This window comes from Sarcophilus harrisii, chromosome 5 (genome assembly GCF_902635505.1).
Source record: "Sarcophilus harrisii chromosome 5, mSarHar1.11, whole genome shotgun sequence".
Lineage (NCBI taxonomy): Eukaryota > Metazoa > Chordata > Mammalia > Dasyuromorphia > Dasyuridae > Sarcophilus > Sarcophilus harrisii.
The window spans coordinates 179,511,692-179,524,300 of NC_045430.1; the positions used below are offsets into that span (position 1 = coordinate 179,511,692).

The 12,609-nt window shown below is 32.8% G+C and overlaps 1 protein-coding gene across 6 annotated transcripts in view; it reads left to right on the top strand.

Moving 5' to 3' along the window:
• The window catches only part of MKLN1 (muskelin 1), a 289,454-nt gene that overhangs the window by 258,152 nt on the left and 18,693 nt on the right, over nucleotides 1-12,609 (top strand). For all 6 annotated transcript variants that reach the window (XM_031941073.1, XM_031941074.1, XM_031941072.1 and 3 more), the window contains 2 exons: nucleotides 5,524-5,663; nucleotides 11,878-11,980. In XM_031941073.1, the coding sequence (XP_031796933.1) occupies nucleotides 5,524-5,663; nucleotides 11,878-11,980 (243 nt within the window). The remainder of the gene's footprint in view (nucleotides 1-5,523; nucleotides 5,664-11,877; nucleotides 11,981-12,609) is intronic.

The following is a 12,609-nucleotide window of genomic DNA, read 5'->3' on the forward strand; positions in this document are numbered from 1 at the left end:
ATTGTGGCCATTGGGTTTTTCTTGGTTGTATTAAAATTTATTGGAGAAAAATATAAGCAGCATGATTGGCATTTGATATTTTTTCTCCCTGAACTTTTTTAGGATTCAGTCAGTGCTAACAGCACTGTGAGGTATAGGACATATTTTTCCTTAGTAATTGTAAATTGCCTGTCAGCTGCTCACAACTGATAAATGATGTGTCATAAGGGGAGACTTTTACCATCTCTGTAAAAGCAGGTAAAAGTTGAGTTTTTTCTTTTTTTCATAATTATATGATGTAAATTCTAGTTTGCATGGAAATAAATCATATAAATTCTTACTTTCATCCAAAGGAATAATTTTTTTATGTCTGTTGGTTGGAATGAGTCATTTGTTCTTCTATCAGTCCCAGTAACAACAATGAAGGCAAGGGTAATTGATAGCTTCTGACATCTAATAGTGCTCAAGTGTTTGAAAAGATTTCTTTTGACTTACCAAAGCCATTAGCTCTAGTTTAGTGGTTTGTATTTTCACAGAACCAATAATCTTGCTCTTAGTTGGAGAGAAAGTGAATAAATGGGCCATGATCTGACATCTACAAGTGAAAGAACAACATCGGATTTCAGTAAGAGTTCTTTATCTTAGTCTTGAGTTGAAAGTAAATAATTTTTATTCTACAAGGAGCCACTACTCCATAATGTCATTGAAAACTAGTTAATATTTTTGAAATTTCAAAGAATGCTTATATATAAATGAAAAGCTTGTATATAAGTAGCATGCCCATTAATACTATGGCTAATTATTCCTAGATTCTTTTTATTGCAATATGTAGTTATTAATATTCCTTTTAAACAAGTTTTTTTTTTTTTAATTTGGTCTTATCCAAATAATAGCATAACATTTAAAAAAAATTTTTTTTCCCAAAAGTGTGCTGTTTATTTTGTCATTATATCTGATAGACAATATGATTAATAGCAAGCTCCCATAGGAACCCTAAAATTAATTTGCTTAATCAGATCATGTAACAATTACAAGCTGTGTTTCCATTACAATTATGATTAAATTAAATATAATTAAAAGTACTTTTAAGGATTTATAGTTCCCAATGATTTGAATACTTACTCCACTGACACATCATAGCCTTTTCATAATATTTTTCATGAATAGTTGTGGCCCCAAAATTCATCTCATGGTTAACCTTCTCTTGATGAATTTCAAGACCACAGAATCTGGAGGCAGGAGATCAGCATTTCTATCCAGATTGTATTAAGGTTTCCTAGTTGTGTGATTATAAGGAAGTCACTTATCTTACTGTTGCTTCTTTAGCTGTACAATGAAGGGATCAGACTGGCTCACCTCAAAGGCTTTTTCTAGTTCTGAAAGAGTAACTCACTCATCTGAGCTCTCTGAATTCAGTGTCCTTTAAAAATATCTGCCTCAGGTTTGTTGTGAAGAAAGTATTTTATAAACTTTGAAGCCAATTATTAATAGTTATTATTAGGTTGGCTTACCTTCGGATGACAGATGAATTTTCCATCATTAGTCCTTTTCTGGTTGGTGTAGGATCCAACAAAGTTTGCAATCATCTGATTTACCTATAACAGAGGTGTCAAAATTCATGGGTTGAGCCACATGAAAATATAATTGGAAAATATTTACATAGATAAATAAAAAGTCAGTACAACATAAGTGATACTATTTTGTGATTTTCTAACTTGGATCTAGGATCCAGTTCAATATGAATTTAACACTATTGCCCTAGAATCCTGGACATTTCTATGCTATGCTAGGACATCAGTATAGGATTTCAGTAAATTAAAAGTGAGAAATATTGTCACTTACTATTGGAATCAGATTTTGATTAGCTTTGTATAAATTTTTTATGGATTCTGCAACATGTTCTCAGATCACCTTGTCCACTTTTAGTATTTCTACTCTAATACATAAATTCAATTATTAATGTGTTTTGAAAGGAGGGTGAATGGTTCAGATCATAATTTCTTTAATGTAGAGAACTGCTGCTGAAGGATAGTGTCATGCAGAGCTATAGCTGTTCTGCATCTTCTATTTAAATAAGCTCAAATCATGACAAACTTAAGTCACTTTTTCTCACTTTGAGAGCTAAAAAATAAAATGACTTGCCCAGAATCAGTCAGTCACCACTTGAATCCAGATCTTCATGGTTTTGAAGCTTCTCTTCCTTACTGCACCAAACATAATAGGTAAAAAATAATAATCTTAGAGTGTGTATTCTCAAGACAAGTATAAATAGTAAAAATAAATGTTGAAATTTTTTGTTCTTTTTAAAAAATCCTCTACCTGCAATTTAGTTTCAGAATCACCTTTGACATTATTTTTCTCCTTTAACATCATTGATAAGGAGAAGCAACATAGAAACTAGAGCCACTGGACTTAGAAATAAAGACAAGCTTGCTCTTGAGTTACTTCTTATTCTTAACTTGGAAGAAGTAATGTTCTTTCATCTATAAAATGGAAAGAATAATATCCATGCTATTTTAGCAAGGATTTAGCAAGCCTCAAATTTTAATGAATGTGTGTAAAGTGCTTCATAAACTGTAGAACACCTTAGGTAAATTACCCATGTAATTTGCATATTAATGTAAAGATTCTTAGGGGGAAAAAATAAAAAACTGGAAGAAAGAAATGAGTTTTTTGTTTATGTATATATATAATATATATATATGTGTATATATATATATATGTGTATATATGTATATGTATATATATATTTGTGTGTGTGTGTGTGTGTGTATTCACATACAGTACTTAGCAACTTGTACCTAATAGACATTTAATAAATGTTCCTAAAATGGTTCTGTGGAATGCAAATTAATAATATTATTGATGGCAGATTTTCAGTAGTGAATTTTAAAGTTTTTTAGTACATGTTCAACAACTTATTCTTTGTAGTCTATAGGAGCACTTTATTAAACGTCTTTTAAGTCATGTTTCGAGTTGAGATTTTTACCTCTCAGATTCGTATATTTAAAAAGGTGTGTTGTTTTCTACATATTTTACAGACATGATTTTCAAACTAGATTCTCTTATAAATTTTAACGTTAGGTGGGGTTTTTTTGTTTTTGTTTTTTTTGCTGTGGATTTTATTCTCTTTCTTTAAAAGAACATTTCCGTGGAAAGATGCCAAAAATATGTGTTTTGTCCCAAGCTTTAAGGGAGCTGTTTTTTGGATGTAGAAATTTGGCTCAGAATATGGTGTGAGGGCGAAAGAAGTTCAGTTTTCACCTACTTGAAAGAAATTGATGTTTGTGCGGAACTAAATATGGACAACCATATGGTTTCTTAGAAGAAGAGGTAGTTTTATAAGAAAATAATTAAAATAAAGTGATTTTGATGGTATAAAAATTGCAGTTTCATGATCCTGTATGAAAGTTGTCTTTGACTCCTGCCAGCTCTTATTGAAGCCCAACATGTTTTAGAACCTGTTTCAAAAATGGTAGTTGATATAAACAGAGCTAAAAGTTGGTGTAAGGGTGCTGACATGAAGTTTATACCCATCACTTTCTAAGACATAACTTGAGATATCTCCTATAGGAATCTTTTTCCGTTAGCTTAGTCCCATGTAATAACTACTTTGCTCTGATATTCTCTTGGTGCTTTTTACATATGCTGTTTATAGTCTCTGGTCTATTTTATAATATATATATATAGTTGGATTATAAACTTTCTTGTGAGAAAAGGCTCTCTTCTTATTATTTTTATTATGGAGGGAAAAAAGAGGCAGCATCCTGTAATTGATAAGTGTTAATGTGCATTGAGAAGACCTGAATTCAAATCTACTCTCTGATACTGGCTTGGTGACTATAAGCAAGTAATTTAACCTCTTTGGGCCCCATACATGTTCCAAAATTTATCTACTAAGTTAAAAATCAGCCAAAAATAATTAATACCTGCTTTGTACTTGGCACTGGGAGTACAAGACAAAAATGAAACAATTCCTGCCTACAGGAATTTATATTCTCTCAGGGGAAATAACATATACAATTATGGACAAAATAAATACAGAGTTATTTGTGCCTGGGAAGAGAAAGGAAAACTGGGAGTCAGGAAAGGTTTCATGTAGATATTGGTTCTGAAGCACAAAAACTAGGGTTTTTAAGAGGCGAAGTATAAGCTTATGTCAGAAACGGGGGACACCTGGTGTCAGGGCACAGAGGCAGGAGATAGCATGTCATGTTTGAGAAACAATTTAGCTGAACCAAAGTGTGAAGGAGAGAATTGTGTAAAAAGTGAAACAGTAGTGATGGGAATGTGTGAGAATTTTTACTGTGTAGGAAAGTGATATGGCCAGACCTGTGCTTCAGGAATATCTCATTGGAAGCTTTGGTAGATGGGGTGGAGTGAAGTGGAGAGAGAGATTGTTTAGATAAGGAAACCAATTAGAAGATTGTTAAAGGATGTCCAGGCAACAGGTAATAAGAACCCCAAATTAAATGGTTGTTTGAATGGAATGGGGTTAGGTTCAGGATATGCGATGGGGAAAGAATTGACAAGATTTAGCAAAAGATTGGCTATATGAAGTGAGGACAAGTGGTCTTTAGAACATTGCTGTTTCTGTGGCCCTTAGGTTCAGGTCATTCCTGTTCTATCTCCCCCAGGGAGAAGTGTCTTCCTGGTACATGCTGCCTCCTCTCTGTCCCTTGGGCTAGCTTCCTATATTAGCTAGGGCAATTCATGTTGGTAGTGATGGAGAGAGTGACTTCTGTAAGTGATAACTACGAGGGCTTAGTAGAAAAAGGGCTGAGGGAGTGACTGCTAGTTGTGGGGCTTTTGGATTTACCCATTTCCCCTAAGGTTTGCTTCCTTCATAAATGGCTACAAGGGCTAGCTTGGAAATAGAACCACTTTTCATCTGGTTGCAGCTTCCAGAAGTGAAAGCATAATATGCTGAAACAGGAATAAATATTCTCATGTACAAATACTATTTTTATTTTCTGATATGTTTTATATTCTATGTACTTGCTTAGCTGGATTGTAAACTTGTGAAAAAGTTATCTTTTGTTATTATGGCTCTCTGTATTATTTGTTTGTATTATCACAATAAACATTAGATGATCTGAGAATTTGATGAATAACCGGCTTTGATGATGTCTTTTGTCTAGACATTTAAAAATGAATTCTCAACTTGTTTCCAATTTAGTGTTACACACTGAAGTGTAAACTACTTTAGGAAGGGATTGTCTCATTTTCTTTTCTGTTTGTCTTTTAAACTATCTTTATACATAAAGAAATTTATGTAGCTGTCAGCAACACACATTTTGCCAAGCAAAATGAAGACTTTGAGAGGTATAGAAATAGAACTTTTACACAAATTAATTAAGGAGAATAGAGAGTTAATTTGTGCAGAAAATTTTAGCTTGTTTTTAAAAATGTTTAGCTTACTGATATAAGGAAATTCTCTGGTAGTCACTTCTGTTAAACTTAAATACCTAAATTTGCTATGATATATGGACATATTTGAGTATGCAAAGTATTTTGAAATCTCATTTGTTTCTTCTATTGTAGGTTCATTATTTGTTTGGTGGAAATCCTGGCAAATCCTGTTCTCCAAAGATGAGATTAGATGACTTCTGGTCACTAAAACTCTGCCGTCCTTCAAAGGAATACTTGTTGAGGCATTGCAAATACCTCATCAGGAAACATAGGTATAAAAGCAATAGTCATCTGAAAGATTTTCTTTTTTCCTATAAAACATTATCTTTTGAACCTATCATACCTGCCAGTGCTATTTAGAAGACATATTCTGTAAAAAAAATCAAATAACCTTACAGTGTATTTGTGTTATAATTTATCATAAGTTTCATTCACTTTCCTTTGCTCCCACCTTGAAATTAAGATTAAAACATTATTTCCAATGCTCAAAACTAGAAAAAAGTGACTAGTTTTATTATGAACTGGGTAACTTAGGAGGAAAATTAAATTTTCTAAGATGTCATATCATATGCACTTAAATTCAGCATAGCATATACAGAATAGTACTCTTTCTTTCTCCTTAAACCTGACCTTTTTTCTTCCTTTTCTACTCTGTCCAAGGCACCATGATTTTTCCAGTCATCTAATTTTGTAGCCTCCAGGTCATCTCTGACTCCTCTCTTTCCTTCCATTCACATGGCCTACTTCAGTCCCTAATCACATCCAATTTAATTGTTATGATATATTCTGCTAATTGGTTTCCTTGCCTCTGATTTCTCCTCTATCCATGTCATCTTTCACAGAGTGGCAAAATGACTTTTCTAAAATGCAGGTCTGGCTGTGTCTCTGTTCTGTTAGCCTGAGGGTTATCCTTATTGATTATTATTAGTTGAGGGTCAGTAGCCAAGTCTTACTTTCCATAGTTTTCCATAGCTTTACATGTGGTGTATTTTTTTCCAGCTAATAGAAAACATAGCACAGCTGCATAAATTGAGGTAACATTAATCAGATATTATCAGTTGGTTAACTTTATAAGTGCATCTTTTTTTTTTTTTTTTTTTTTTCCTGCTACCATTACATTAGGCTTTTATAGAAATTTGTGGTGGAAAGTGAAGAAAAAAAAAACAGGTCCTGATATGTATAAGAAATAAAAACACTTGTATTAAATACTATATGAACTTAAATTAAAATATATGGGACTCTCACTTTATATAGTTTCCTTACGTGGATATTTCCTTTATATCTGTGGGTCCACAAAAGCTTTATCTTTCTACTAAATAAGACGGTTATGTTTATATTAAATTTATACAAAACCAGAAAAACCTACAGAATTCAAATATCAAAATAATGGAAAATAGAGACCTTTTAAAAATATGTGGGAAAAATACATGGAAAATATATTGAGTTGAAATGAATGACATGAGATTTCTACTTCATCTTCAGGATGTGAGGATTAGGAAAAAAAGATAAAGCCATTATCTTAAAAAAAAAAAAAAAACAACTAACCATTTAATAAGTATAAATAGATAACTTTTAAAACTCCCCTAAAGCTTTTGGGGCATAATGTTTGCAGCCCAACACTGTGTTGGTCTCCAGGGAAAGTAAAGTTTGTAAGGAATGTAGGCCTTGCCTTCCTATTTATAATTTATTAGGAGGAAAAGAAAGGAACATTGTAATATGATGGAAGGAAAAGTAGTCTCATTTCTAGTCCTTAAGATTTCTTTGAGAATATTCAAGTTTTTAGTTTGTTTTTTTACATGTAAAATAGGGATAACAGCTATAATACCCCTCACAGAGGGTTGTGCAGGTAATGAGATAATATGTGTAAAATACTTTGTAAATATAAAAGCCATGTATATCCTGTCAATAATAATAACAATAACAGCTGGCCTGTGTGTCATACATCTTTCAGCTATTATTGATATTGTTCTGCTTAACTTCTCTTTTGATGGAAGGTAGGGGTGATAACCTGTTCTCAACTTTAAAAATAAAAAGTATCCAAAGATCCATGAAATGACTTGTAAGCTGACCCAGAACTGCAAGTCATATAAACTTTTTAAAAAAGCATATTGACTATTGCTGATTTAAAATCACAATGAAAAACACAAAAATGAATTTTTAAAATATATATATATATGATCACCATATTTATTATTTATCCAAGCCAGAACACCAGAAGGTTGATTGCAATGTCAAGTAGAAACAGCTGGAATCCATAGGACTGCTTTCCCCCAACAAAGATTAATGGACCAAAGAGACAGAATCTGGGATTTTGAAGGCATACTGAGCAGAAGTTTGTTTGATAATATTTTTCAATTTGCCCCTGGAGTTCAATACTTTGGCACTTCAGTGGATTTGTGATCATGTTAATTTGAGTGCTCCCTTCAACATTGAAGATTTTGATTCAACCATTACTCTCTCACAGGGCCTTTTGCCTGTGTCTTCCTAGAAATCCTCAATGGAAGCCATTCCCCTTGCTGAGGACCTTCCTCAAGTTCTTTTTAACCTTATTAATTTTGATTGATTTGATTAATATTATTTAATGTCAAAAGATACCAATGCACGCTGTTCATCTATCACTCTCACTGTTTGTCTTAGTTGGCTCTCTTTCCAGACATACATTTCTCTGATTATATCTTTAAAGCTCCTTACCTTACATAATGTTTTGCTGGTGATGTGTTGCAGCTTACTTAGGCCCATGATGTGTCTCTGTGGACCTCTCAGTGACTCGAAACTATAATTCTTCAGAGCCTATGCTATCCCATGAACTATGCAGCATTCCTGGAAGAATATTAATGTTAAAAAGACAAATCTGTGTTTCAGATAGAAGCTTGGGGTCATTTTCAAAAAACATACATTTTTCCAGAGGCAGTGAGTGCAGCATTCTGGACTCAGTCCATTGTCTATTTGCAGCCAAAAAGTTATATGTGCTGATGGATAAATTGTTTAGATTGCTCATTCAATTGCCTATCATAGTCTAATATTAGGCATCTTCATCTACTTGATGTTTGCCATGTGGATGGTTAGGCTGAATTCTTAGTTCATTATGTATCTTCCACTCTACACTGTTCTGGGACTCCTTGCAAATCAGCACAATGTTCTTCATAAACATTTGGGGGATTTCTTCATCCATGGGAAATCACTCTTCAGTTTGGACACTGAGCATTATTCTTGAAGGAGATGTTTTTTTTTGCAAGAATAGGTCTCCTTTTCACATATAACCAGATGGTTATTGAACAAAGGTATTTTTGTTACATTTTTCGAGAAATCTCATATAATTTTGACATGTGCATGAAAGTTCCGTTTTTGGATTGGAGAAGAGAGTAACCAGAGAATTTTGATTTGCCAAGTCAAATGCTTTTTTTTTTTTTTTTTTTTTTTTGAGGCAATAGGGGTTAAGTGACTTGCCCAGGGTCACACAGTTAGGACATGTTAATGTCTGAGGTCAAATTTGAACTCGGATCCGCATGACTTCAGGGTTGGTGCATCTAAAAGGAATCCACAGGATCCACTGCACCACATAGCTGCCCCACCAAATGCTTTTTTAGGAAATAGTTAAGATCCCAGCAGAAGTGGTCAAATATGAACAGTTCCAAAAGAAATTGCAGGCTGCTAATGAATATATTAAAGAATGCTCCAAATTATTTCTGAGAGTCATGAACATCAAATCAACTCTGGAATGTCACCTCACACGCAGAAAATTAGCAAAGGTGACAATAGAGAATAATCAATGTTGGCGTGATTGTAGAAGGACTGGCATGATAAGGCACTATTGGTGGAACTGTAAATTGACCAAGCCAGCCATTCTGTAAAGCAGTTTGGGATTTTTTGAAGAAAGTGACTGAAATGTTTCTTCCCTTTGACACAGAATCTGCTGGTAAGTATGTTCCCAAAGGATGTCAATATAAAGTATTTGTAGCAACATTTCTTGTAGTTGTGAATAACTAGAAATAATGTAGGTACCAATTCACTGGGAAATAGCTAAACAAACAAAATGTACCAAATATAATGAAATATTACTATGCTATAGGAAACCATCAATATGATAAATATGGAGAAACATAGAAAATGTGTTTACCAATACACAGTAAAGTAAATAAAACCAGGAAAATTCTATAACAAATGACTACAACAATATGAATGGAAAAAAATAGCAACAGCAAAACAATAGAAACAGAATACTTTGGAACTCTGATGACTAGTCCCTGAAGAAGAGCTGGAAGATGGTCTGACTCCCTGCTCTTTGCAGAGGTGGGGCTCTAGCTTGTTGGTACATGGGACAGTATGGCTGGACTTTTTTTTTTTTTTTTTGCCATTTTTTGTTATAGCTGATGGTTCCCTAGAAGGCTGGAGGTGATAGAGTAATAGAGTGAGAATTATAGATGCTATGTAAACAAAAGACAACAATGAAAATTTATTTTCATAAGAAATTAAATATTGTGAAAATATAACTTCTGGGGCAGCTGGCGCCATGGAGAGAGCACCAACCTTGGAGTCAGAAGGACCTGAGTTCAAAACTGGTCTCAGACACTTTATACTTCCTAGCTGTGTGACCCTGGGCAAGTCACTTAACCCCAATTGCCTCAGCAAAAAAAAAGAAAGAAAGAAAAGAAAAAAAAATTAACCTCCAAGTTTAATTCCAGAGAGGAGATAGGAGAAGTCACTTCCCTTCCATCTTTGAAGAAAGAGGTAGTTAGTTGACTAGGGTTATAGACAACAGAAAATATTATCAGACTTTTTTGATGTATTTGTTAGTTTTGCTAAACTTGTTTTTCTTTCTTTTTTTTAAAATAAAATATGACTTGGAAATATTGAGAGGGATATATTAGGAAATGTAGAGTATATAAAAACAAAAGATGTCAATAAAATTTTATTTTAAAAATAATACTCAATAACTTCTTTTTAATTGATACCTTAAGCATAAATAAGATTATTGATCAGAAAAGTCTTTTAGAGGTATGTTAGTTATTCATGTTTTCTGTCATCCTTTCATATAATGATAAGATCAATGATGTTTTCCTCCAGATTTATTTCTTTCAGCTAAACTGAGAATTTTGCAAGCTTATTATATAACAGTTATCATCAAAATGCTTATTGAAAAATAGAAAAGTGGAATAGACTGTATTAATAAATGATCAAACATAGTAGTCTAACATTTAACAAAACATCAAAACAAACTATTAGGGTAAAGGCTACCTATTTGGTAAGACCTATTGGGGAAAATACAATGTAGAAATCCATTTTAGACCAATATTTTATTCTATTTAAAACAATTTGTTAAATAGATGCTAGACTTAAATAGAAAAGGTCACATCATGTAAAAAAATTAACAGCAGAATGGAAGGAGTTAACTTTTACAACTAAGGCTATAAAAGCATTTTTAGATAAACATGACAAAGAAATCATAAGAGACAAAATCTAGTATATTAATTATATATAATTATAATTTATTAATTATATAAACTATACAAAATTATATAAAAATTATAAGTATACACAAATTTAGTGCAGCTAAATCAAGAAGAGTTGATTAGAACAAAATTTTCATGGCAAATCTCCACTAAATGTCTGATATAGTACATTGTTACAAGCTTATGAATGAGAACTTAACCCTAATCCAACAGATAGGTAGTAAAAGAATATAGACAGGCAGTTTTCTGAAAAAGAAATGGATACCATCAAGAAACATGTGGAAAAATATTCCAGATTACTAATAAGAGAAGTGCATGTTAAAACAACTATGAGATTTTTTTTCTAAAAATCCATAACATTGACAAAGATGATAAAAAACAAAAAAGAGTAAATACTGAAAGAGCTATGAGAAAGTACTGCTGCTGGAGCTGTGAATTGATCTGTGAGACCTTAGCCAAATCACTTAACTTTTCAGTGCCCAAGGCAACTAAGACTCTTAAGACAGATGAGTTGCTGAAGCTATATGAATGTAAGGGGTTTCCATGGTAGGAGTTTTAGAGTAGTAAAAAAAAATCATAGGTTCAGTTCTCCATAGGAGACATTTTTTAACTTGTCTCTTTTAGAATGTTTCTTCTTTGTATTATCTTCCTACTATTATGAACAATATTTAGTGCTTTGAGTTTTATAGTATTTTATAACCCACCTAATGGTATTATCAAAGAATAAACTTGACAGTTTTCATAAGGAATATTCCCACCCAATCACTGGCAGATTTGAAAAGTAACTTGGGTTTAATGTCACTAATACTAGATGATCTAAGACCGTCTTCAAAACTACCTCTTGCCTTAGAACACTGTATAGCTCTTACATCCTTTTGGCTTCAATCCTCATAACAAAAATTTGTGAGTAAACTACATTCACTGCTTAGTATTCTTCTCCTTCCCCCACTGCCCCTACTTTCCCTGTAATTGAAGAACATCTCCTATATCACTGATTATATCCAATTATCCTTTTTGTTTGTTTATCATTTTCTAGGTTTGAAGAAAAAGCCCAGACTGATCCTCTTAGTGCTCTGAAATATTTGCAGAATGACCTTTATGTAACTGTGGATCATTCAGACCCAGAGGAAACAAAAGAGGTGAGGAACAAACCTCAGAAAATTATGTTGAAATCTAATTCGTTTTCAATTGTATTTTTGTGAATTATCCATTTTGTGGACTATCTTTTCAGTTCCCAGACAGCTTTCATCCACTGCTTGGCATACCAATGGGTTGCTTTCCCCCACTCTCACCCCAAAACTGTAATTTGGTGTATTTGCAGAAAATGGAAAGTTATTTTAGCATAGGAATACAAATCTCGTTCTCCAAAAATCATAAATTCATTCCAACACTAAATACAAACTACTTGATAGGGTAGCATTATTCCTTATTTTTGTGTCTTCTGTGCCATAATTCCTTTCTTTTAGTATAGATTACAAAGAGTTGATCGTACCAATAACTGAGGAAGTTGTTATTACTTACAATGGTTCTAACATACTATTCCATGATTTTGTTTTTATTGTTTCAATATAATTGTTTTATTTACATGAAAAGAAGTAGGCTGTGAACTCATTAACAAAATGTTCTTAAAGGTGAAATATCATAATCCATGCCAAATTAAACAAACTGTGTGGTTGAGGCTGCCCTGAGACAGTTTCAGTTCACTATTTTTACCTTTCTCTGGAGTTCTTCCTCTTCTAGACCTCTTTTGTATTTTCTCAAATGTTCA